Here is a 27,651-nt window from a genome sequence, read left to right on the forward strand (position 1 = left end):
AAAAACCAATAGAAACAGATTTTTTCTTTAAAGTTTGTTTATAAAGTTTGTTTTTTCTCCATCCCTTTATTTTTAATTGATTAGAGACATTTTACTAGTGCATACTAACAGGTGGAAAGGAAAGGAGTTTTTTTTTTTTTTTGGCTCACTTCCCTTTAGACTGTTCAAAAGTAGAACAACCACATGCTGTTCCAAACACAATACATGACTTCGCTTTGCCTAGGCCTTAATGAAGGCAATTCAAAAAGAAAAATACAAAATTCTGGTCTCCATTTTCCCTAGATCAGTCTCAGCTCTTTCTGGATGAAATCAGTCTCTCAAGGGACATCAACCTCACAATTTGAGAAACAATGCTCTAGATATGAAACAAAAAGCAACACAATGGAAAACCAGCAACCATTTGTTTTTCCACTTGGGAGAGTTAGACTGTACAACATCCTTTTCATTACAAAGCCAAGTTACTATTCAGAATTGTAAATTAACTCTTTGTAGTAATACAAATGACTTCAGTCTCAGATAATAAAGTAAGGAAAAAATCAAAGTCCCTTATTTCAAGCAATCTCTGAAACAAAACTAAAGGACCAGGATATCTCAGTCAGATCCTTTGGTTTGTGATAAATTTGACTTAAAATTATCTGGAAAGAAAATAACACATAACACATATGGTAACATATTAATAAGAATGCACAATAATGATTTTTATTACATGCTTTATGTGTGTAATCCTTAAGAACATTTTCAAGTACTTTAAACCAGAGTTCAGCAAACTACAGCCTGTGGGCCAAAAGTGATGCACTATCTGTTTTTACAAGTAAAGTTTTATTGAAACATCCACACTCATTTGTATTGGCTACAATTGAAGAGTTGAATAGCTGTGACAGAGAGTGAATGTCTTGCAAAGCCAAAAATATTTATTATTTACCCCTTTACAGAAAATGTCTGCATTCCCTGCTCTAAACCACTGGGTCTCAAATTTTAACACTCATAAGAAACACCTGGACAGCTTGTTAAATCAGTTTCCTGAGCTCTACTTTCACAGATCATGATTCAGTAGGTTGGAATGGGGTCCATGAACTTGCATTTCTAACATGCTCACAACCTGCTGGTCTATGAACTAAAGTCTGACAATCACTGCCCTAAACCATCTCATATAATCACAGATCAGCAATGACCACAAATGTTATAAATTCTATAAACCAGGATAACCATCACACATAATGAAAACTAAGGCATAAAAGAGGAGGGAAATAGATCTCTTGACTTACATGACATTCTTGGTAGCTAAGAAGGCACAACTGGTTGCCATAATCAACAGATAATTCTTCAGCCCCTCATCCTAACGTTAATTCATAGTAAACACTGGAAATTCAACCGGGACCAGCAGGAGCCAAAGGCAGTTGGGTTGGAAGTGTAAAACACAATCAGTTCTTTAGAGAAACTATAAAACACTTTTTAAAAGTAAAAGCTGAGGTATATTCAGTTATAATTTAGCATTTGACTGGACTATAGATTAAGTACTAAAGTACAATGTTTGAAAAGAAATCTGACACATATAGTTTATAATACAATGGTCCAATCAAAAGATAATTCTTTCACTCCATATAAATAAATATAAATGGTTAAAAAATCTAATCTTTTGAATAAATTCAAAATAAACATGTGTCACGCTAATAATGGCAAAGAACATAGAGGATATCAACTGATGTATTTTATTAGAACTAGGCTCAGGCAGATCAAAGGTGAATGATATGTAAACCACATAAAAATATTAGGGGCTTTCAAAAACAGAAATATAGATCAATGGAACAGGATAGAAAGCCCAGAGACAAACCCACGCACATATGGTCACCTTATCTTTGATAAAGGAGGCAAGAATATACAGTGGAGAAAAGACAGCCTCTTCAATAAGTGGTGCTGGGAAAACTGGACAGGTACATGTAAGAGTATGAAATTAGAACACTCCCTAACACCACACACAAAAATAAACTCAAAATGGATTAAAGACCTAAATGTAAGGCCAGACACTCTCAAACTCTTAGAGGAAAACATAGGCAAAACACTCTATGACATAAATCACAGTAAGATCCTTTTTGACCCACCTCCTAGAGAAATGGAAATAAAAACAAAAATAAACAAATGGGACCTAATGAAACTTCAAAGCTTTTGCACAGCAAAGGAAACCATAAACAAGACGAAAAGACAACCCTCAGAATGGGAGAAAATATTTGCAAATGAAGCAACTGACAAAGGATTAATCTCCAAAATTTACAAGCAGCTCATGCAGCTCAATATTAAACGAACAACCCAATCCAAAAATGGGCAGAAGACCTAAACAGACATTTCTCCAAAGAAGATATACAGATTGCCAACAAACACATGAAAGAATGCTCAACATCATTAATCATTAGAGAAATGCAAATCAAAACTACAATGAGACATCATCTCACATCAGTCAGAATCGCCATCATCAAAAAATCTACAAACAATAAATGCTGGAGAGGGTGTGGAGAAAAGGGAACCCTCTTTCACTGTTGGTGGGAATGTAAATTGATACAGCCACTACGGAGAACAGTATGGAGGTTCCTAAAAAAACTACAAATAAAACTACCATACAACCCAGCAATCCCACTACTGGGCATATACCCTGAGAAAACCATAATTCAAAAAGAGTCATGTACCAAAATCTTCATTGCAGCTCTATTTACAATAGCCAGGACATGGAAGCAACCTAAGTGTCCATCAACAGATGAATGGATAAAGAAGATGTGGCACATATATACAATGGAATATTACTCAGCCATAAAAAGAAACGAAATTGAGTTATTTGTAGTGAGGTGGATGGACCTAGAGTCTGTCATACAGAGTGAAGTAAGTCAGAAAGACAAATACTGTATGCTACCACATATATATGGAATCTAAGGAAAAAAAATGTCATGAAGTACCTAGGGGTAAGACGGAATAAAGACACAGACCTACTAGAGAATGGACTTGAGGATATGAGGAGGGGGAAGGGAAAACTGTGACAAAGTGAGAGAGTGGCATGGACATATATACACTACCAAACGTAAAATAGATAGCTAGTGGGAAGCAGTCGCATAGCACAGGGAGATCAGCTCGGTGCTTTGTGACCACCTAGAGAGGTGGGATAGGGAGGGTGGGAGGGAGGGAGACGCAAGAGGGAAGAGATATGGGAACATATGTATAACTGATTCACTTTGTTATAAAGCAGAAACTAACACACCATTGTAAAGCAATTATACTCCAATAAAGATGTTAAAAATTAAAAAATAAAAAAAAAATATTAGTGCCTTTCACGTGGACTCTGCAGAAGATAAAGGTGGAAGGTAAAGATTTGGAGGGAAAATTCTCATTGATGATTTATTAGAATAAGAAACATCTCCTTTTCCTTTATTTAGCCTTCATTGAACATCTACCATGCTCAGAGGCACTGTACACTGTACTAGGCATTAGACATAGAAATGAATAAACATCCCTACTCTCAACAACCTCAAAAGCTAGGGAGAGAGCCATGTAAATAAGTGCAATACAGCACGGTAAGTATAAGAACAGTTGTATATATTATGTACTATCAGAGTGTAGAGTGTGAGCTGATTAAATATGCTTGGGAGAAAGGTGCAAGGAATACTTTGCTAAACACAGAGTTATTGCTTTAACTGAGATGTAAAGAAATTGAGCAGATGAAGAAGGGTAGGTAAGGAACCCAGGAGGCAGTGGATACAATATGTGCAACTGTACGGAAGTGAGAGGGAGTAATATGGATCTGAATTCTACATCTACAAACAGGTCAGCTTGGCCGAAGCAGAGTGTGTAACATGGGAAGCAACGAGATGGGAAGCCGGACAGGAAGGCAGGGTCTCATATAAAGAACCTTAGGTGCTGCACTAGTCAGGTCTTTATTTTTCCAGCTTTAGGGAAATGGTGAAGAATTTTAACCCCAGAGTGGACTGCATGGATTTGCATTTTACTGAAATCACTTTGGCACCACCAGAGGGGACAGGCTGAAGCCAAAGGATTTTATTTTTGATCTAAAAATTTTGACAAGACTTTGCATTCAAGGCATGGATGAGAAACAGAAAGGTAAAGCTGATAAGAGGTTAAAAAAAAATCTCCCAGCTTAATTTTTATCAAAATGAAGTTTAGGAAGAAGCAGCAAAGATTGAAATTAACACAGGACATTCTAATCCTAGGAAATATTTTCTTTTTTATCTAATAAGGTCAAGGATAAAAAAAACACCCCACAAAAACCGTTAAAGATGACATTATGGTCCATGTTGACAGAGAAGATTGCATCAGATTATAGCGCTCAGATCTTGGATAAATCATAACTTTTCTGGGCTTCAGTTTCTTCACCTATATAATGACAGGTTCAAAGCTTCCTAACCTGGGCTATAAATAGATGTACATTTCAATATAATTGGTTTCCTCTGTAATCCTACTCATGTTATTTAAATTTTAAAATTCTGAGAATGGGTCAATGGCACAAAAGAGGATAAGAAGCTCTGCATGATATTTAAGTCACAACTCTCGAATTATAGAATTTTGGACGTTCAATACAGGAACTAAAAGAGAATGCCACTGGCTAAGGAAAAATAAGAACGGGGCAATAGGAAAAGCGTAATACACTGGACCAAAAAGATAATTTATAGGGATTTAAAGTCTGATTTAGGTTGATATTATTTTGCCTTTCCATTTCCCTTTCTTCTTTTGTAAACATAGGTTAATGCTGGTATTAAATGACTGCTTGATTGCTTTCTTTTATATCCTTAAACCAACTGAAATGTGATTTATGGAATAAAACTTAATAGTAAAGGCTAAGAGAAAGTGTAGATTATATAATGAAGAGATTAGTAATGTCAGCAATCAAATAAAGGAGGGAAGAACAAAAATGCCTTCTTGATATCAAGTCCAGACACAAAACTACCTGGGAAAAAAGCTAGGTAAATGAAAAATAACCTTTTTTGGGTCAGAAACAATTGGTTTTAAAAAGACATGTCTAGAACAAAAACTAGTTCTTATCATCTTATAATTACAGTATTTAATAGCAGGGATGCATCTCTCCCTATCTTCATAATGGTACTCTATGATAAGGAATTCTAAATTATCTGAATTTATAAGGTCAATGTCAGCATTCAAAATGCATGTAGCTACTATACAAAAAGGAGACCAGATTTAAAAAAATTTTTAAGAACTCTATAAGATATGAGTTATAAAACACTTATCAGAAAAAATGTGAATGAAGGTTATAATTATTCCTTGAAGTTACTCATACTACATACTTTATTTAATCAGATTAAACAATCAAAATGGTTCTGATTAACCAATGGAAGTCTCACCACATCATCTGTTCAGTGTTCAAAGAGACACCTTGCACTGGTTTGAAAAACCATTGAAAGATCATAGTAATATAATTTGCAATATCTTTTAAAAGTACTTCTACTTAGTATTCAAAAGCCTTCCTATTTTAGACATGAGTCTACAATGAGGTAACTGGACAACTATTCAACTAAACAACAATGGAAGACTTCAGAAGCTGCGAAAGCAAGTCTGGTCAGTTTTTAAAGCTGTGTCTATATTAAAACTGCCGGGGTTTCAACTTTAAGAAACAATCTGAGGGGAAAAAGCCTTTACTATCCTCAGTTTTTCTGGAAAAAAACTACAGAAACATTTGTCTTCTTTCCTTCATGAAAGTTATCCACCTAACAGATCTGTAGGAGAGGACAGGTTTCTACAGGTAACTCTTTCTTCCCACACCTCCCTAGCAATCTGCGTATCTCTAAACCAGAGGCAGGTAACTGAGGCACCTGAGGCAATCTTTAGTGTCACTCTGCTCCTCCCCTGACGTGTGTTGTTTTTTGTTTTTTTTTTAAACAGTATCTTACAAAGAATACTTGAAGCACTATGCTTAAAGAAAAAAATCACTTTTTAGCAAAACACTATCTACAGCCCCAAAATCTTCTAGTCATTGATTTGCTTCAGAAAAACAGGGCCAAGTGAACATAACAACTACTTATGAAAATATATGTAATCCAAGCACTTTTAGTCCAGGCAATATAGATTACACGTTCAATCAATTAGGAAAATTCAGAATTCACATTTCTAGAGGAACTACCAAAATTTACTCAGGAGAGCAAAATATTTGACAGGTGCAAGACATTGCAAAATCATTCATAACTATACTTCGTATAAAATGAACCCGATCTTAAGCAAATCCACTAAGCAGGGCCACAGATGTACACGAGCGCAAGTTAGTAGGGAGATTTAATTCTCAGAGGGATTTATTCAAAGTAGGACTTATATACAACTTGAAGAAATCCCCTACTGTGTCTGTGTTTTTTTTTTTTAAAAAAAGGTCCTATTTATAGTTTATTCCAGAAAAGAGCATAAACTATTTTTCCATAAAGATACGAAGAACTACTCACCTCCATTTCCACAGCCGCAATACTCTGGTCATAATGACCCATCAGATTAGGGAAAAATGTCATGTTGTAGGCCATTTTCATACATCTGGGAACAGTAATTGGTTCACAGGTGAAAAGACTGTGCCCTCGTACGAGGGGTAGAAAAATACATGTCCACAAAAATGTAAACGTTTCCATTCTCTTCAAATTCCTAATTTTACCACATGGCTTGGATTAATCGCTCTTTTCATTCTCAGATTTCCATCCAAAGATAAAATGCTCAAATTCCTCGTTTAATTATTTTACCATTTTGAAGGAAGCCCTTTTTCCTGAAAATGAGTTCTGGGTCAATTACTGTAAAAACAACCAAAAGGGTGTATCAGCAACGTTTGTCATAGACTCAAATGCGTACGTCAAAGTGCAGAGTTAAGATTTTCACCCTAGGTAACTAACACCGGAAAAACGACGGAAAATTTCGTCCCATCGAGATCCTCTTCCACCTGCCTTGGCACAGAATCTATCGCCTGCTGAGGAAGTCTCATCTCTAGGGAACGGATGATAGGAGGCTTGCGCTGTACGGAACACAGGGTAAAAGGGGGGCACTGGATGAGTGAGATGGAGAAAATGGTGGGGATAGGAATAAGTTAAGAAGGGCTGATAGAATTGTAAAACCTAAAAGCCCCTGTTCGCTATCTTATTACGCACAAGAAAACCGAGTCCCGGGGAAATTCCTTAAGATCTCATGAGTTCTTCAATTCTTTAAAGACTCTAAAGGGCGAGTTTTTGTGGCACTCTTCTGGAGACATACTTTTACGTTTTTAAAAATGCCAAGTAAAGGGAGACTTCCAGGATTCCTACTGCGGAGGAGCGAAACTAGTATTCAAGGGCTGGGGGGAGTAGCGATCTCACGGAAAAGGGAAATGAGCAAAGCTGTCCCGCGGCGGCGACGGAGTTTCGGTGGGAGGGAGGCTGTGGGCCCGGAGCCACGAAAAATCGCACGCCCTCATCCCATCCCCCAACACACACCGATGCCCCGACTTCCAGCGCCAGGCAGGGCAACTCTCCCCACCCCCGGGCACCTGCCCCGGGCCCAGCGCCGGGCACCTGCCCCTGGCCCCGCGGGGACCGGCATCGCCTTTCCCCAACTTCCGGGAAAACTTTGGCCGGTGCGGACCGTCCCACCGCCGCCGCCTTCCCCACACCTGCGGCAACAAGCGCGCGCCCCCCGCCCGCCCCGCACCCCTCGAGGCCCGCCCCCGCTCACCCCGGCACCCGCCCGGCCGCGGCCGCCCGCCCAGTCGGGGCTCAAGAACCCTCACCTCGGGCGGCGGTCGAAGGCACCTTCCTCCCCGTTCCCGTCCAGCCCACCGTACCCCCGCGACCAGAGACGACTCCCGGGAGTGTCCGGGACTCTAGCCACCTCAGGAGCGGCACCGGGAGCGAGAGCTGAGGAATCCCGCGAGACTGCGCCGCCAGGTCTGGCGGGCAGGTCACGGCTCGCGGCGGCAGCGGCGGGTCTGGCTCTCCGCCCGGGCCCCGCCCGCGCTGCGCCGGCCGGGCCGGGTTGAGCGGTGACGCGGTGTCGGGGTTCAGCTGTTGGGCCGGGGAGCCCCCTTCACTTTGCCGTCTTATGTGCCGTCCAGAGGGGTTCAGCCTAGAATCCCAAATAAAGCTGCTTTTAGAAGAACCCGATTTATTCCGAATTTCAGGAGCCAAGAATTCTTAAACGGGGCCAATTTGCTCTGGAAAGTCAGTTGCCCAAGTGACCTTAGTTGGAGAGTGGGTAACTTGCTGGGTATCTGTCTTAAAAAAACAAAACAAAAAACCCTTTTATTAATTCAGGGAGTCTGGTCACCAACTGAAGGCACAGGTGGCAATGGGATTTCAGCCCTGGCAGGTCCTATGTTTTACTGACGCAGAACCGGAATAGAAAGTTCAACTGCTTTAGGAGTCAACCCAGTTTTTAGTACCAGCTGTGCCACGCGTCATCTCACAGTGCTTACCTATTCATCCCTTCCCTCTAACGTTTGAAAATCACCAGATCTTCATACTGTCACCAAGTTTGGTCTTTTCCAGAATGTCATACATTCTATTTTCCAGTGGAATCTTACGGTATGTAGCCTTTTCAGACTGGCCACTGTCACTCAGTACTATTCCTTCATGTCTTCTCATGGCTTGATAGCTCATTTCTTTTTAGTGATAAATAATATTGCATGGTCTGGATGGACCACAGGTTATTTATCCATCATTCACCTACTGAAGGACATCTTGGTTGATTCCAAGTTTTGGCTCTTATGAATAAAGCTGTTATAAAAAACATCTGTGTGCAGGTTTTTGTGTGGAAGTAAGTTTTCAGTTCCTTTGGGTAAGTAGCAAGGAACCAGATTGCTGGATCATGTGGTAAAAGTATATTCAGTTTTATAAAAGAAAAAAAAAGTGCTAAACTGTCTTCCAAAGTGACTATACCATTTTGCATTCACACCAGCAATGCTTGAGAGTTCCTGGTGTTTAACCCCTTGCCAAGGTTTGATGTTGTTACTGTTCTGGATTTTGGCTATTCTTATAGGTGTTTAGTGATATCTCTATTTTAATTTGCATTTCCCTGATGAAATAAGATATGGGCATTTTTTCATGTGCTTATTTGTCATTTGTATATCTTCTTTGATGAGGTGTCTGTTAAGATCTTTGGCCTCACACCATTGTAAAGCAATTATACTGCAATAAAGATGTTTAAAAAAAAAAAAAAAGATCTTTGGCCTGTCTTTTAATTGGGTTGTTGGTTTTCTTATGTTGAGTTTTAAGAGTCCTGTGTATATTTTGGATAATAATCCTTTATCAGGTATATCTTTTGCAAATATTTTCTGCCAGTCTGTGGTTTAATGCCTAATTCTCTAGACCTCATCTTTCACAGAGCAGAAGTAATTAATTTTAATGAAGTCCAGTTTGTTAATTTTTTCTTTCATGGATCGTGCCTTTGGTGTTGTATCTAAAAAGTCATCACAAATCCAAGGACTTCTAGATTTTCTCCTATGTTATCTTCTAGGAGTTTTATAGTTTTGTGTTTAAATTTAGGTCTGTGATTCATTTTGAGTTAATCTTTGTGAAAGGTGTAAGATTTGTGACCAGATTTATTTCTTTTTTTGCATATGCAGTTATTACAGCACTGTTTGTTGAAAAGATGATCTTTGCTCCATTGTATTGCCTCTGCTACTTTGTCAAAGATAAGTTGACTGTATTTATATGGGTCTATTTCTGGGCTCTCTATGCTGTTCCATTGATCCATTTGTCTGTTCTTTCACCAATACCACACTGCCTTGATTACTGTAGTTTTGTAGCGAGTCTTGAAGTCAGTAGTGTCAGTCTCCAACTTTGTTCTTCCTCAGTTCCTCAGTATTGAGTTGGCTATTCTGGGTCTTTTTCTTCTCCGTATAAATTTTAGAGTCATTTTATCAATATCCACAAAATAACTTGCTGGGATTTCATTAAATCTATAGATCAATAGATTTGGGAAGCACTAGTTGGGAAGCACTAGCATCTTGGCAATATTGATTCTTTTTATCCCTGGGCATCAACTATCTCTATTTATTTATTTCTTCATTGATTTCTTCCATCAGAGTTTTGTGGTTTTCCTCATATTGATCTTATATATATTTTGTTAGTTTAATGCTCACGTATTTCATTTTTCAGGATGTTAATGTAAACGGTATTGGGGTTGTTTATTTGTTTGTTTTTAATTGGTATTGTATTTTTTATTTCAAATTCACTTGTTCATTGCTGGTATATAGGAAAGCGATGAGATTTATGTTAACCTTGTATCCTGCAAGCGTACTAGAATCACTTATTAGTTACAGGAGTTTTTTAGTAGATCTTTCCAGATTTTCTACATAGACAATCGTGTCATCTATAAACAAAAACAATTTTATTTCTTCCCTCCCAATCTGTATACTTTTTCTTTCTTTCTTTCTTTCTTTTTTTGGTCTTATTGCATTAGCTAGGACTTCCAGTACAATGTTGAAAAGGAATACTGTAGTGAGAAGGAACATTCTTGCCTATTCCTAATCTCAGCAGGAAAGCTTCTAGCTTTTTAGGATGATGTTAGCTGTAGGTTTTTTGTAGATGTTCTTTAGCAGGTTGAGGAACTTCCCCTCTATTCCTAGTTTGCTGAGAGTTTTTATCTTGAATGCGTGTTGGATTTCATCAAGTGTTTTTTTCTGCATATATTGATATGATTATGTGATTTTTCTTCCTTAGCTTGTGATGTGATGGATTACATGAATTTTCAAATGTTGAATCAGCCTTGTATACCTATGATAAATCTGAAGTCTGCTCTTCTGAAATTAATATAGCTACTCCAGCTTTCTTTTGATTAGTGTTAGTGTGGCATATCTTTCTCCATTCCTTTACTTTTAATCTATATGTGTCTTTATTTTTAAAATGGGTTTCTTGTGGACATCGTTGGGACTTGTGTTTTCATCCACTCTGATGACCTCTGCCTTTTAATTAGTGGATTTTTACCATTGATGTTTAAAGTGATTATTGATATAGTTGGATTATGATACTATTTTCTATTCATTGCCCTTGGTCTTGTTGCTATTTTTTCCTTCCACTCTTTTTCTGCTTTTTGTGGTTTTAATTGAGCATTTTGTATAATTCCATTTTCTCTCCTTTCTTAGCATATCAATTATACTTTTTTTACTTTTTTAAAAAAATTAGTTGCCCTATTGTTTGCAATAATATGTTTACAACTCATCCAAGTCCACTTTCAAATAACACTATACTGCTTCAGAAGTTGTGCAAGTGCCTTATAATTACAAAGCATTCTTAATTCCTCCCTCCCACGCTTTATATCATTGTTGTCATTTATTTCACTTATACATAAGCTATAATCATTGAATATGTAGTTGCTATTACTGTTTTGAAAGAACTGTTATCTCTTAAATCAATTAAGAATAAGAAAAATAAAAGTTTTGGTTTGCTTTTACTTATTCTTTCTCTAATGCTTTTCCTTCCTTTATTAGATCATGTTTCTGACCTATATAATTTTTGTTTTCTCTGAAGAGCTTATTTTAACATTTCTTGCAAGGCAACAAATTCCCTCAATGTTCGACTGAGAAAGTCTTTATTTTTCCTTAACTTTTGAAGGATGATTTTGTAGGATACAGAATTCTAGGTTGGTGGGGTTTTTTCTCTCAACACTAAATATTTCAGTCCAGTCTATTCTTGCTTGCATGATTTCTGAGGAGTAGTTGCACATAATTCTTGTTTTTCCTCCTCCATAAGTAAGATTTTCCCCCCCACTCTGGCTTCAAGATTTTTTCTTTACTTTTAATTTTCTGCAGTATGCATTTGATATGCCTAGGTGTAATGTTTGTTTTCTGCATTTATCCCGCTAGGTGTTCTCTGAGCTTCCTATATCTGTGGTTTGGTGCCTGACATTAATTTGGGGTAGATTCTCAGTCATTATTTCTTCAAATATTTCTTCTGTTTCTTTCTCTCTTTCTTCTCCTCTGGTATTCCCATTACACATATGTTACACTTTTGTAGTTGCCCCAGAGTTCCTGGACATTCTATTCGATTTTTTTTTCAATCTTTTGTCTCTCTTTGCTTTTCAGTTTCGTAAGTTTGTATTGACATATCCTCAAGCTCAGAGGTTCTTTCCTCAACTGTGTCCAGTCTACTAAAGAGCCCATTAAAAGCAGTCTTCATTTCCATTACGCTGTTTTTGATCTCTAGCATTTCTTTGTGATTCTTTCTTAGAATTTCCCTTTATCTGCTTACATTATCCATTTGCTCTTGCATGTTGTCTACTTTTTCTCTTACAGCTCTTAGCATATTAATCATAGTTATTTTAAATTTCTGATCTGATAATTTCAACATTACTGCCATATCTGAGTCTGGTTCTGATGCTTGCTCTGTTTCTCCAAATTGGGTTTTTTGCTTTATAGTATGCCATGTAACTTTTTGTTGAAAGTCAGACATGATGTACTGGGTAAAAGGAACTTGGGTAAACAAGGCTTCAGTGCTGTGGTGTTAAGGTGGGGGTGGTGTGGGAAGCATTCTATAGACCTATGATTAGGTCTCAGTCTTTTAGTGAGCCTGTGGCCTTGGGCTATGAACTTCACAAGTGCTTCTCAGTTTATACCCCCATTAGGTGGGATAGTATGGCTAGAGTGGGCTGGGATTGGGTATTTCTCTTCCCCCTGGTCAGTTAGGCTGTGATAAAACCCCTATAGATCAGCCTCTGGTAAGACAGTTTCTCTGAAGAGCAGGTCTGGTTAAGAACAGAATGCTCTGACATATTTCAAATTTTTTCCTTTTTTTTCCTCCCTGCCAGAAATGTAAGGGGCTTTTTCTCCAATATTCACTGTGAGAATCTGGTAGAGCTTCAGAAAATAAAACTCACAAAAGTGTGGGTATCCCCCAAAGACTGGGTCCCTATGGAGTTTTTAACTCTAGCAATCTTCTGCACTGAGTCTCCAGGAGTTCATCTATTACAGTTCAGGTTTTTATACCGCCTACTGGTCCCCCTGGAGGTTTCTGCCCAGTAAGTTGTTATTCTCTGTTCTGCCTGTTTGTCTCTCCAATTTTGGGAGCAGCAGTTTGCTTTGTGATCTCAATTCTCTAACAGATCTAAGAAGAGTTGTTGATTTTCAGTTTGTTCAGCTTTTTACTTGTTAGGATGGAGTGATGGCCTCTATACTCTTTACATGCCAGACGAGAAACCCCAATCCTTCATTTTCTAAAATAAGTATTGTTTTAAGAATTTGATTGACAATTCCAACTGCTACTGCCTTAGCAGAACAAAGTTTCTCCAAGAAATTAAATTTTAAAATTCCAAAGCTACAATATTATGTAATTTGGCATTATTATTAATAGAACACTGGTTATATCAATATGAAAATCATGATTATAACAGCATCATTAATTGATTTTGCTGAAATGAAGGGGAAAAAATAAATTTCATAGAGTAAGTTGTGTGAATTTTTATTTTATTACTTATCCAAACATCTACAGCCTATCACCAGACTATGCAGACACACACGATATTAATTAAATTTTTTCATCGCTGATAGCTTGTCCATACTCATTAAACTACAGCTTTATACATTACAAAATTTTTATCTTAGGATAAATGTAGGAAGACTGAACATATTTTATTTAACAGTTTGTTAGCTTGATTCATGACTTTTAACTATGTAAACATAGAGGCGCAGCTACTATGGAAAACAGTATGGAGGTTCCAAAAAAACTAAAAACAGAGTTGCTGTATGATCCAGCAATCCCACTCCTGGGCGTATATCTAGACAAAATTATAATTTGAAAAGATACATTCACCTCAATGTTTATAGCAGCACTATTTACAATAGGCAAGACATGGAAACAACCTAAATGTCTATTGACAGATGAATGGATAAAGAAGATGAAGTATATATACACAATAGAATACTACTACTCAGCCATAAAAAAGAATGAAATAATGCCATTTGCAGCAACATGGATGGACCTAGGGATTATCATACTAAGTGAAGTAAGTCAGAAAGAGGACAAATACCATATGATATCCCATACATGTGGAATCTGAAATATGACACAAGTGAACTTATTTACAAAACAGAAACAGACTCACAGACATAGAGAACAAATTTATGGCTACCAAAGGGGAAAGGGGGTGGGGGAGGGATAAATTAGGAGTCTGGGATTGGCAGATACAAACTACTATATATAAAATAGATAAAAACAAAGTCCTACTGTATAGCATTGGAAACTATATTCAGTATCCTGAATGGAAAAACCATAATGGAAAAGAGTATGAAAAAGAATATATATACACATATAACTGAATCACTTTGTTGTACACCAGAAATTAACACAACATTGTAAATCAACTATACTTCCATAAAAGAAATAAATAAATAGAGCATGGTGCCCTCCTTTGTACTCTTGCCTGGGGCCTACAAACATGTGGGTAGGCCTGCTTGTGACCACTCACCTGATGCCCAGGCGTTTGGGGGCTGGGGAGTAAACAGCAGTAGGGGGACCTCCACTGGAGGAGTCTGAACTGAGCAGAGGCATAGAAAAGAACAGAGGGAAAGAGAGGAACTTGGGCTGCATGGGCTACTTCCCTCCTGAAGTTTCCTCCCAAACTCTTCTTGGTCTAACCCTTGAAAGCTCTCCCCATGGCTCCAGTCCCTCCAGATGACACGTGTGAATTTGATGGCTTATTGACTTAATTTAGGGGAGTCTACGGGCACAACATCGAGGATAACCTTTATTTAAAAGCTTTTACTTGATGTTGCCTGTTGAGCCCTGCTTTAAAAGCTAATTACTGCCCTGCAACTAGGTTCACGGGTACCATATGACCTAGAGGGGTGGGATAGGGAGGGTGGGAGGGAGGCTCAAGAGGGAGGGGATATGCGGACATATGTATGCATATGGCTGATTCACTTTGGTGTACAATGGAAACTAACACAGTATTGTGAAGCAATTATACTCCAATGAAGATCTATTCAAAAAAAGAAAAAGCTAATTACTGCAGTGTTTGTGGCATAACAATTAACCTTTTGCTGTGGTTGTATCCATTATGGTTGGCCAGAAATAATACACCTTCTAATTACTACCTCCAGTATTACTGGAAAATAAAAATTTTGGTAGTAAAATGACACTGCAGGAAAGAGCCACATATTTTCATGACAGTTTGATGTATAAGATTGCCTTGTTGGAGCTCTGGTATTGTCATTTGCAGGTAAAGAGTTTCATAATGCGAACGAAAAACAGCTTCAGCTCTACTAATGCTTGGAGTTGCATTTTGTGCCTGTGATTTTTACCCTACTTGGTTTTGTTTCTAGTGGCTTCATTACCTTCCATCTGGTCATCTTTAATATTTTGTCCCTTTTTCTAGCCAATCAGCTATATTAAGTCAAATACTAGAAATTGTATTTCCCTAAATCTTTCTGCACCTAGAAAAGGGCTTCTGCCTCAAATGTAATGATACAGATAATAACTAATGTCCTTTGATATGCAAAGCCAACTTTATACCTAATTGTGCATCATGGGCTGCTCAGGACTATATGTCATTTTCTAAAATGGACTTAAAACAAATGGGATAAGTATGTGTTGTAGGGTGATAAGTGGAGGAAAATATGGAATTAAATTTTAGAGAAACTGGAATTAAAGAAATATCACTGTTTCTGCTGTTCAGTAGAAAAGACTTTATAGAGGAGGTGGGCTTTCGGAAGCAATGGAATGTAAAATTTTTGAGAGATTTGGTGTTCCAGACATGGTATGTGGATTGGGAAACAGGATAGTTTAAAACAATAGGCCTTGTGTGTTTTCACTGGAAGGCAGAGGCAGCTTTACCATGAAGCTAATGACGCTCAAGCCTCAGAGCTCCATTTAATTTTACATTTGAAATCTGACCTTCCCTTAAAAAGAGTCCCTAGGGCTTCCCTGGTGGCGCAGTGGTTGAGAGTCCGCCTGCCGATACAGGGGACACGGGTTCGTGCCCCGGTCTGGGAAGATCCCACATGCCGCGGAGCGGCTGGGCCCGTGAGCCATGGCCGCTGAGCCTGCGCGTCCGGAGCCTGTGCTCCGCAACGGGAGAGGCCACAACAGTGAGAGGCCCGCGTACAGCAAAAAAAAAAGAGTCCCTAAAATTTGTAAGAAACTTACAATCAGAATTCATTCCTCTTGAAAGGAAGAAAACAAGATAGTGGAGGCCAGAGAAATGGAGTAATTCAGGTGGACTTTGAGGCAGTTCATAACAATTAAAAGAGTCTAACTGATTTCCTCTAGGTAAGGGGAAATAACGGGAGGTGAGGTTACTGACCTATGTTCTTATTAATAATAAACCTTGTAGAACTAGTTAACTTTTGTTTGTATAACTTTGGCAAAGCTTAAAACTTTAATTAATTAATTTATTTGAGGGGAAATGGAGTGCTGAGCAGGACATGTACATGCCCGTTCTTGTTGCAGAAATCTTCAAGCCAGGGAAAGCTGCGCCAGTCTTTGGCCCTCCACCCCTTCCTCCAATCTAGAGGCCCTTGCTGCCAAAGGGAGAGTTCATGGGAAAAGGAAGTCCTTCTCCCACATTGCTTGGCCTGGCCCTTCACCTTCTCCATTCATGATGAGGCATTTCTTCCCATTGGGGTGGAGGTGGAGGGTGAGGATGGGGGATGGGGAAGTGGTCTTTATCACCCTCTTCCATTGGGTGGGTTTTCTTTCCCACACTGCCTTATCGGAAAGTAGAATCCACACTCAAGGTGGATTCAGCTTCCAAATAAACCTACTAATGAACAACTAAAACCACAATAAAAACTTGGGTCAATTTCAATCTCTTTTTATGGATAATTTCATATAATCACTTTCATTTTTAATCTGAACATGAACTTTTTACTTAAATAACTATACTTTTGCTCAAATTGAATGGATTATAATCTTAAGGATAATATTTTATTTAAAAAAGAGAGGTGATTTAAACAGGAATTTTATGAATAAAATATTTCCATTTTAGTAAAAACTCTGGATAAAATAAATATTGTATTTGAATTTGATGAATAAATCCACTGTAGCAAAAATGACAGTAAGAGAATTACATGGGTAGTTCAACAACCAGAGACACCAGAGACTGTAAAATCGTTTCTCTGGGCTTACTGTAATTATAAAACAAATATGAAAGTTACAGAAAGTTTTCCTAAATAAATTTAATTATTTAAAAACAAAAACACACTGACAGGTCTAGGCTTGAGTTGGGTGAGACCAGGACATGGTGGGAGGGATAGAGATGCAGAGGAGAGATAAAAAGATATACTTCTAAGGAGGTATAAGAAACTGTTGATGTTGGGTCCCTCGTGGCTGGTTAGAATATTAGAGTCTAAGGCAGAGGTTGATGTGCAAAGGGTACTTTTATAGAGCATATATTACTTTTATAAAAACATTTTGTAGGAAAATCTTACAATGTAGTATATATACAACAGAAAAGAAAAACACAGTACTAAAACCAACAATGAGATACCACTATACATCTATTAGAATGGCCAAAATCCAGAACACTGACAACACCAAATGCTGACAAGGATGTGGAACAACAGGAATTCTCATTCAGTTGCCAGTGGGAATGAAAAATTGTACAGCTACTTTGGAAGACTGTGTGGCAGTTTCTTACAAAACTACACATACTCTTACTGAGATAGGATGGGACCTGGGACCTGGGACCCTTTGCTGCAGTGCTTGCACCTGGACAAAGATCTCCTCGAGCAACAGAATACAAGGAAACTACAAGGGACTAAAAATAACTGTGTGCATGTGCAGTTGGGGTAAATCATGAACAACAAGATACAAAAAGGCCAAATCCAACTGCCACTTCTGAGGTGCCAGGAGCAAAAGCAGGACACTGTGCACGATCCCTGCACACACGGCATCACGAGGAGGTGGGCGGACCACCTAAGCCGCCCCTCCAGCCTGACCCACCAATCCACTCCCACCCTCCCCCCATTTAAGGAACCAGCCCACCCCCTGCCACCCCTCGGGGAGCAAGCAAGGGCACCTCATACTTGTTTTCGCTCCCTCATGCTGCAGCATGAGTCCCAGTAAAGTCTTGCCTGAATTCCTTGTCTGACCTCTTATCAATTTCTATTGATTAAAGCATCCAGGGACCCTGGTCGGTAACTTTCCATACAACCATATGATCTAGCAATCAAACCCCCTTGTATTTACCGAAATAAGTTGAAAAATTATGCCCATGCAAAAACCTGCTCTCTGATGTTTGCAGCAATTTTATTTGTGATAGCCAAAGCTTGGAATCAACCAAAATGTCCTTCAGTAGTGTTAGGGACTGAATGTCTGTGTCCCCTCCCCACTCCCAAATTCATATGTTGAAGCCCTAACCTCTAATGTGATGTTATTAGGAGGTGGGGTCTTTGGGAGGTAAGTAGATTTAGATGAGGACATGAGGGTGGAGCCCCCGTGATGGGATTAGTTCCTTGCCAGAGGAAGAAGAGCACCAGAGCTTTCTTTTTCTACCATGTAAGGATACAGCCACAAGGCAGCCATCTGTGAGCCAGGAAGTGCACCGAATCCACTGATGCCTTGATCTTGCACTTCCCAGGCTCCAGAACTGTGAGAAGTAAACGTTTGTTGTTTAAGCCTCCAAGTTTATGGTGTTTTGCCATAGCAGCCCAAGCTGACTGAGACAGTGGGTGGATGGATAAATAAACTGTGGTACGTCCAGACAATGGAATAGTATTCAGTACTAAAAAGAAATGAGCTATCAAGCCATGAGAAGACATGGAGGAATCTTAAATACATATTACTGAGAGAAGACAATCTGAAAAAGCTACAGAACTATAGTATGATTCCAACTCTATGACATTCTGAAAAAGGCAAAACTATGGAAACAGTAAAAGATGGGTGGTTGCCAGGGGTTAGTGGGGAAGGAGGGATGAATAGGAAGAGCACAGAGGATTTTTAGGGCAGTGAAACTATTCTACATGATACTATACTGGTGGATACATAGCATTAGACATCTGTTAAAACTCACTGAAGGTACAACACCAAGAGTGATCCCTAGTGTAAAGTATGATCCCTGAGTGATGATGATGTCGATGTAGGTTCATCATTTGCAACAAATCGCACCACTCTGGCGGGGATGTTGATAGTGGGGCGGCTGTGTGTGTGAGGGCAGGGAGTGTATGGGAACTCTCTGTACTTACCCCTCTACTTTGCTGTGAGCCTAAAGCCAGTCTGAAATATAAAGTCTATTAAAAAGAAGAAAAGAAAAAGAGAAAGGAAGAGGAAAAGAAAAAGAAAGGGTTCCAGGAAAACTTCCCAGAAGATTGGAATCTTGCTTTTGAGAGCTTGATGGTTAGTCTAAAGGGGTAGGTGAAGTTAGGAGTCCCTATCGGGGCCTTAAAAAGCCACAGGCAAGAAGGAGTTGAGATTACAGAATAATATAATTAGTTAGACAAATGGGTAAAATAAAAGGAAGGTCTGCATGCAGACACACAGGCATTCGCACTACTCTGCTAGGGTCAAATCCCTAGCACTGGGATGGGAGTGGAAAGAGATAGAGGATACCCACTCTCCCACGAGAGGTCTCTAAACACACACAGAATGGGAGGGAAATGAGTGCTACCTCCTGCTCTAATGGAAAAATTAGATAAGGCAGAGGAAATTTCTAGAAAAGTGTGTATGTTTTGGTCATTTTTCATCCAGTTTGGCAATTGGAGTTCTCCCAAAGAGCTATACACTAGCAGACTGCAAAAAATGTTAGAATGGATATATTCCTTGGCTTTTTTCCTGTTGGACTGGTTTACATATGGTTGAAGTGTTGGCAGTCCATTTTATTCAACAAGAAAAAAAGTGATTTGAGACATTTTGTAAATATATGAGCTGCAGGGAAACTGTATCATGGAGGAAAAAAACCCGATACATCTTGGACATTAAGCATGATTATTAGATCTGCTTTTGTCATTTTATTTAGCATTTGATTCCCTGGTTAAGCCTTTTTGCATAAGCCCATCTCATATATTTTTCTAAACCTAATTTATGCACATTTTCATTCCTGGGTAGGATGGAAACTCTTATACTGGAAAATTGATACTCTTTTGGAAAAGGAGGTTTTTGTGTTTTTTTTTTCTAATTGCTCCCATGCTTTGGGTAATGAGTCTTTTAAAACATTTCTCCTGATCATGGTTCTAAACTTTAAGTATAACAATGGAATTCCTTAGGAACGGGAAGTAAGAAAAACAACTTTGAGATGGGAGAGGCCTGGAAAATGAATGAGGTATTCTGTGACATCCCAGGCTCTGTAAAGAGAGCCTGGTGAAAGGCATTGGGGGAGTATTTACAACTACCAGGTTTTGTGAAGATATATATAGTTCCTGCAGGCAATCTTCTCCTTTATGTCAGATAGCAAGAGGCAGAGTAGTGTGGCTAACAGCTAGGGCTGTAGCTTTGGACTTCCTGAGTTCGAAACATAGGCTAGACGTTTACTAACTCTGTACCTTAGATAAGTGCCTTCAGTTCTCTGGCGTGGTTTCTATATCTGTCAAATCAGTTCAATAATAATACATTTCTCACTAGGTCTTTTGAGGCTTAAGAATTAATTTACATAAAGCATTAAAACTATGGCCTGGAGAGTAGTAAGATGCCCAATTAATGTTGACCACTAAGTCCATTGAAGAAAGTCCCTGGAGGCCTTCTGGAATACAGGTAGATGATGGTGGCATGACCTATTCTGACTGGGACATCGGGCATTCCCTATCTCTTCCTTTCATCTCAGGAGGTGCTTTTGAGAAACACACAACAACCACTACTGCCCATGAATTTAAAGGTTAAGCCCTCTCATGTATCTGTGATCAGCTACAGGTCAGCTAGGCGACTCTGCTTCCAGAGGTAGGATGGCTATTGGCTGTGATACTTCTCCATATGGCCCGGCATTCTCCAGCAGACTACTCTAGCTAGGGTTTGTTCATATGGGTCTCAGAAATTTCTAGAAGGAGAGTGAAACTCTGCAAGGCCTTTTGAGATCTAGACTCAGAACTGGCATAGTATTGCTTCTGTTGTGTTCTGTTTGGTAAAGCAGTCCACAAGGCCAGCCCAGATTCAAGGGGTGGGGAAATGCCATCTCTCAATGGGCAGATCTCCAGTGTCATCTTGCAAAGGGGAGTGGAAAAAGGGAAGAAAATAATTGCAGCCATTTTTTGCAAACAATCTTCTACAGTGCCCAATTTAATAATTTCTTCTACAGATTTTCCGGCAGGTGGTCATGTAGCTGGAACACCCTCAAAAATGGGCAGGTCACTGTTTTACCAGGCAGCTCTCATTGTTAAAATGCTTTTCTTTATTATGCCTCTGTAGAGACACTGACTCTCACAGAATCTTTGAATCACAGAATTAAAGGTCATCTAGGCAATGAACTTTTTGAAGCCAGATTCCTGTACAGGAAGCCACATGAAGTCTGCAATTTCCACTGATTTGTCCCAGTTCTAACTTTTGGAGCAAAACGGTACATTATGTATGCATTACTTATTTGTTTTCAAAAGATTCTAATTAAGGCCTACTTGGGCATTACATAACAGGTACATACTCTAGTTCCCATTCGTGCATTTTTTTTCATTCACTTGTTCATGCATTTAATATTTATGAAACAGATTCCATGGGCCAGGCACTCATCTTAGTACGAATAGCATGGTGTTTCAAAACACTCATATTTAATGCAAAGTTTCATTCTACCACTTGCCAACTAAGTGATTTGGAAAATTTATTTAATTTCTCTAATTCTCAGTTTCCTCATGTGAAAACTGGGTATATAATATCTCTACCTCACAAGGTGGTTGTGATAATTAAATGAAGTAACAAATATAACGTGCCTGGCCTTTAGTAGGCCCTCAGTTAATGGCAACTATCACTATTATTATTATCATCAAGGGATGATTGTAGCCCTGGATATGTTTCCTGGGATCTCACGGTCTCCTGGGGTCTCAAGTTACTCTCCACTTCTTGGCAATGCTTCTTTCTTTAGAATGAGTTATACTGTACACAGATAATATAGTATGGTGTAGCAGTTTGAATAAATGGCCTTTCCAGTCAGACATAACCGGGTATGAATCCTGACTCAGCCATTTACTATTCTGTGACTTGAATTCTCAAAGCCTCAGTTTATAAATCTGCAGAATGAGAATACTAATAATGTATAGATTTGGTATGAGGAATATACGAGAGAATGTACATAAAACCCTTAGCATGGTGCCTGATGCCTAGTGAGTCCCTCCACTGCCCACTCTCTACTAGATGGACGCTGTGAATTTTACTTGATGCTTTTTCATGATGCGTAGCATGGCATCATGGAAAGAATCATAAGAAAACTCGGGTCAAGCCACTCTAGCTTTACCTTAATGTGTAAGGGAGGAGATGGATTCTGTGGTCCCCAGGATAGCTTGCAGCTCTCATAGCCCAAGATTCCCTTCCTCCAGGTTCTCTTACTCCTTTTATCAGAGGTAGAGTTATGTAGGAGTGTTGGGATGACCATAGAGAGTGCCAGAAAATGGGAATTCAAAGCCCTTCCAAGATTAAATAATCTCATATTGTGAGTCTCAGCTCCCCACGAACGTGCCACGCCACACTCTTGTTGATAATCAAGAATCGTGGTCTAGAAAGCCAAAGTTAGAGAGAAATTACCCCCTTTTGTCCAGGCATCATTCCAGGAGTTCCACACAGTGCTAAAGGGCGTCACAGCAGCTGTAACTCAGGGGACAGCAACTAGACAGAGTCTCTTTTGGAAAGCGGTAATAGCACTGTCAAACGTTACAGGTAAATGCGGAATAAGCTTTCTTATGTTTTCCTTTCTGTGTCCTCTACAGTGTAGGAAAACAACTGTTTGACTGCCTCTTCATCTCATCTGCATTTTCTCACGTGCATTTCTTCTGATTTTCTTCAAGTGACAGTCTCGTATGCATAACCTATGTGGAAATAACTTAAAATTGAAAGACAACACTAACTGATGACCTGCGGCTAATCTCCCGCTGTTGGCTTAAATGTTGTTCAGAGTTAGAAAGGAAGATTGTAGCAAATTACTGACTTCTATGTTCTAGTGCCTTAGACTGCTTAAAAAAAAAAAAAAGAAAAAATTGATCCTAGTCTTAGCAAACGCCGGCCTTAAGGATCACTCTCCCAGATGTGAGGACTAGATTTAACATGAGAGGGACAGGATGGCAGAACTGGGACCCTGTGATTTTTTTTTTTTTTTTCTTAATGTAAAGCTCTCCCACTAGTGCTAATAGCATATACACAGGAAAAATTCAGAGCATACACGACTTTGACTGGCTTAAGTGCCATGGACATGTCATCAGGGAATACTAATCACAGCCCACTGGCTGCTTGCAGCCTCACCTTGCTACTGTTGTGTTAGGTTCCATTTAAAGCTCAACATTCCTTTTATGTTTACCCTTTCCTCATGGGGCTCCCTCATAAGTTATCTAAGAAATGTACCATGTTTAACAATGTAGTTGAGCAAATATATATATATATATATATATATATATATATATATATATATTTTTTTTTTTTTTTACACTCATGAGAGAATTATTTCACTCCTGGGTGTGTCTCGTTAGCACTGTTTCTGACTTGAACCAAGACAAGATGCTCCTCCAACACCCTTGCAAGGATGGCTATGTCCTGTGAAATTCCTGTCATTTTCAACTGGAATATGTGTTCTCTAAGCAGCTGACAACATATAGGCCATATCAATGTTATTTGTGTAAAAAATAAGTATCCAGATGTTAGTCTGTTTGTCCAAACCATCAAAAAAGCAGAAAAGATTGTGGGAAAGATAGCTAGTTTGAGCACAAAATAATATATTTGGTAATAAATTAAGTATCATATTAGAACTATTATAAAACATTTACAAATCTTTCAGAATATGATAAGGAAAAGGTAAACATAAACATACAGTGTAATAAAGTGTGACTAAAGCCTCATAGCATGTCATAGTGGTGCCAGAGAAATCACCCCTGGGAACAAAACAGTAAAAAGCAAGAAAACTTCTCTCACTGTGTCAAGTCCAACAAAGGTTATTTTGGCATAATTGTGAGCTTCTATAACGTATGATAATTAAGTCAGTTTTCCATAATAGTATGGCTTTAATAGTATGGTAATTATCAGTCAAGTTAAAACAAAAAACAACCAAACAGTCTATATATATTATAAGAAGGACAGAAAGACTAAAATCTCTTGCTAGACAAAGAGACAAAGGATAACATAGGAAAGGAAAACGTTCAGCAAATATATGCATAGAATTATAGCTAAAAGAAACACTGGGAAACGAATTAGACTACCATCTCTCTAAAGACTTCCTGTATCTTACCCTCTCCCTCCCAATAGAAATTTTGGAAATATTTATTTTAGATGATAATTATAATGAACATTTATTTGGTACTTAACATGAGTCAGGCATTTGCTGAATAGTTGCGTCATCTTGTTTGGTTCTACTAATAACTCTCTAATCCTAGGAGGTAAGTACTATTATCATTGCCATTTTTACAGATGGCTTCTAGAGAACAGGTAACTTGCCCAGGGTTACACACTAGTAAGTAGAGAGCAAGATGGAACCCAGGTCTCTCTGACCTTTGACCCTCTACCAGTCATTTGCCTGTTTGCTCTCAGCTCCAATCTAGCCCTTCCATGATCTGCTCTGCATTGCAGGATGCTAAATCTGCACTGTCCAATACAGAAACCACTAGCCACATGTGATTCTTCAAGTTACATTAATTTAAAATTAAACACAATTTAAAATTCAGTTCCTCAGTCATAGCAGCCACATTTCAAGCACTCAATAGTCCCCAAGTGGCTAGTGGTTATTGTATCAGACAGCAAAGATGATAGAACATTTCCATCACTGCAGAAAGTTCTACTGGACAGTGCTGAATTCTAGATCCTGAAAACTACATTTCCTTTCAATAAACTCCCAGTGCCAATGGAAGACACTGATGGGAGGTGGGAGAAGGGGAGAATGGCTACAAACTCCAGTGCCATCAGGCAGTTTTAGTGGCCCACAGCTGCTGCTGGTCAGTGGGTGGCAGCTGTGGCAGCACTGGGCCTCAGTGATGTGTCAGTAGTTCTGGCAACAATAGTTAAGCCTCAGTTATTAGAGAAATGCAAATCAGAACTACAATGAGGTACTACTGCGTACTGGTCAGAATGACCAGCAGCATCAGCATCACTGGGTAACTCCTTAGAAACTCAAATGATCAGATCCACTCAGGACCTCCTGAATGAGAAGCTCTGAGGGTGGAGCCCAGTAGATCTGTGTTTTCAGAAGCCCTCCAGGTAATTTTGCTACACACTGAAGTTTGATTACCACTGGTCTAAAGACAACTTTTATTATCCATACCTGTAAATCCTCCTAGAGTTCCATAAGTGGGGTCCAAAAATTTCAGTCATTTAAATTGCAGGGTTGCATTATTGTGGGATTAATGAACTGATTGGCATGGGTTTTTTGAGGAGAATGAAAGCCCATAGAGTTGTGCTTTGTCTGAATTCACTGCAGGGCAAATTATGCTGGGGTTTTATGATAAATATATGTCTTCAGAATATATACACTCTATACTGAAATCCATGGTGCATTTAATAGACAAAAGGCTAGATTAATTTAAATAGAACTCAAGTTCATGGAGACCATTTGACACCTGTGATGTTTCACAGAATTGGAGGAAGCTTGTTTTTTTTTATTCCTACCTCTGCTTGTCTGATGGCTTCACTTTCTCAAGTTTGATTTTTCTTCTGTAATTCTTCCTTCTCTCCTCCACCTGTGCAAAGATAGTGGATTTCCATATTTTGTGAAAAAGGCCATCGCCTCCTGTATTGGAGAGGTTCCCTCCTCAGTTCCCCCCATGAAGTCTTTGCTTAGCCCAATGCGTTACATTTAGTTGCTTGTGGAACTGTCATCCCCCCACTAAACGGAGGACCTGACCCCTTGTGAGCAGAGACAGTTACTTACACCTCCCTGCATCCCTAGTTTTCATCACAAGGCCTGGCAGACAGCCAGAGTTCAAAATAATGGTTGAATGAATGAAGCAATGACTGAATGTTACAATTTATGAAATATATTCATCTATTCAACATCAAAATGTTTTGCATAGCAAATTTTTAATACAAGAAATGAATGCCAGGAATTTTACCTACATGAATTTTAATATGTGAGGAATGCATGTACTTAAAATGCTATGTACTGTGCTGTTTATCATTTGGTTCATCTTAACATCATCAATTTTTCAGGAACTTCCAGCAGATGGCACCAACAAATACTGTCATGGGACTGAATTGGAAATTGGTTGATATATTTCAACATGAACTTAAAAAAAAAAGGAAGATAAATAAAACTTTAATTCAACTGATAATAATAATTTGCACCTCTTTGGCATTTTCCAGTTAACAAAGTGCTTTTATATCCTTGTCTCAATTCTGTCTCAAATTATGTCAACGTATTGAGAAAATTTTATTACGTACTTTAGATTTTTGTTGACATGTCATTAAGTCACAGTAGCAGGACAATTTATGCCAGTTAATGACTCTATTATTAGTTTATATTTATGATACACACCAATCTTTTAAAGATCAATATTTTCTTTGGAACATTTAGGCATGATCCTATACATGAGAACTGAACAGTAACTCAGACCACTAATAATTTAGTGAACTGTTTCCCTGGCTTATTAAACAGTAATGATTCCTTTCACTTATATGGTGTACTGTGAATACAAAGCACTTGCTGAAATGTAGATCCTCTGATTCTTGCAACAGCCATATGATGTGGACCAAACAAATATTACTTTGTGGGTGAAGAGACAGTAGTTCTCTTCCTCTCCTTCTTTCCCATTCCTCATGCCTCCTCCTGGGGCCCACTGTTGCCCTTCCCAGCTTGACTAGCTCAGGCTTAATATGTCATAAATCCAGTGACGCATGAATTGCAATTAACATTAGCTTCACTTAGAAAATTTCAAGGAAATACTTAGAAAGGTTAAAACTCAATATTTAAGGATATGCCACTATTTGGGAAAAAATAGGAAATAAAACAGGAGCCAAAGAGCCTTTAGCCTATGGGTAATCACTCATAACTTAAGATGTGTATTATCTCAGGCTGCCATAACTAAATACCATAGACTAGGTGGCTTAAACAACAAAAGTTCACATCTCACAGTCTGGAGGCTGGGAAGTCCAATATCAAGGTGCTGGCTGATTCAGCTTCTTGTTAGAACTGTCTTCCCGGCTTGCAGACAGCCACCTTCTCACTGTGTGTTCACATGGCCTTTTCTCAGTCCATGTGCTTGGAGAGGGAGAGGGAGAGGGAGAGGGAGAGGGAGAGGGAGAGGAAGGGGAGGGGGAGGGGGAGGGGGAGAGGGAGGGGAGAGGGAGAGGGAGAGGGAGAGGGAGAGGGAGAGGGAGCTCTCTCAGGTTTCCTTTTATAAGTCACAAGGGCACTAATCTCATCATGAAGGCCCCACCCTCGTGAACTCACTTAACCTTATTTACTTCCCAAAGGCCACATCTCCAAATACCATCCCATTGGGGGTTAGGGCTTCAACATATGAATTTGGGGCTGATACAAACATTCAATCTATAACAAGATGTTACTGACTTTAAGACTGACAGTTGCTGATTTGGAATCAACAGATTTTCCCCCATTATTTTCCCTTGTCCCTTTAATATTCAGTTGCTTTCTTCCCAGTGAGCATGT

The 27,651-nt window shown here is 38.9% G+C and overlaps 1 protein-coding gene across 3 annotated transcripts in view; it reads right to left on the minus strand.

Moving 5' to 3' along the window:
• Positions 1-27,651, minus strand: part of FZD6 (frizzled class receptor 6) — a 76,423-nt gene that overhangs the window by 29,502 nt on the left and 19,270 nt on the right. Inside the window, exons 1-2 of one of the 3 annotated variants that reach the window (XM_079901725.1) lie at positions 7,739-7,981; positions 6,441-6,773 (exon numbers count right to left, since the gene is read on the minus strand). In XM_079901725.1, the coding sequence (XP_079757851.1) occupies positions 6,441-6,617 (177 nt within the window). In that variant the 5' untranslated portion in view covers positions 6,618-6,773; positions 7,739-7,981. Of the gene's footprint in view, positions 1-6,440; positions 6,992-7,738; positions 7,982-25,652; positions 25,724-27,651 lie in introns of those variants that run through there. The other 2 variants (XM_079901726.1, XM_079901727.1) reach the window with 2 other exon arrangements.

The sequence above is a fragment of the Stenella coeruleoalba genome (genome assembly GCF_951394435.1).
Source record: "Stenella coeruleoalba genome assembly, chromosome: 17".
NCBI classification, from domain to species: domain Eukaryota; kingdom Metazoa; phylum Chordata; class Mammalia; order Artiodactyla; family Delphinidae; genus Stenella; species Stenella coeruleoalba.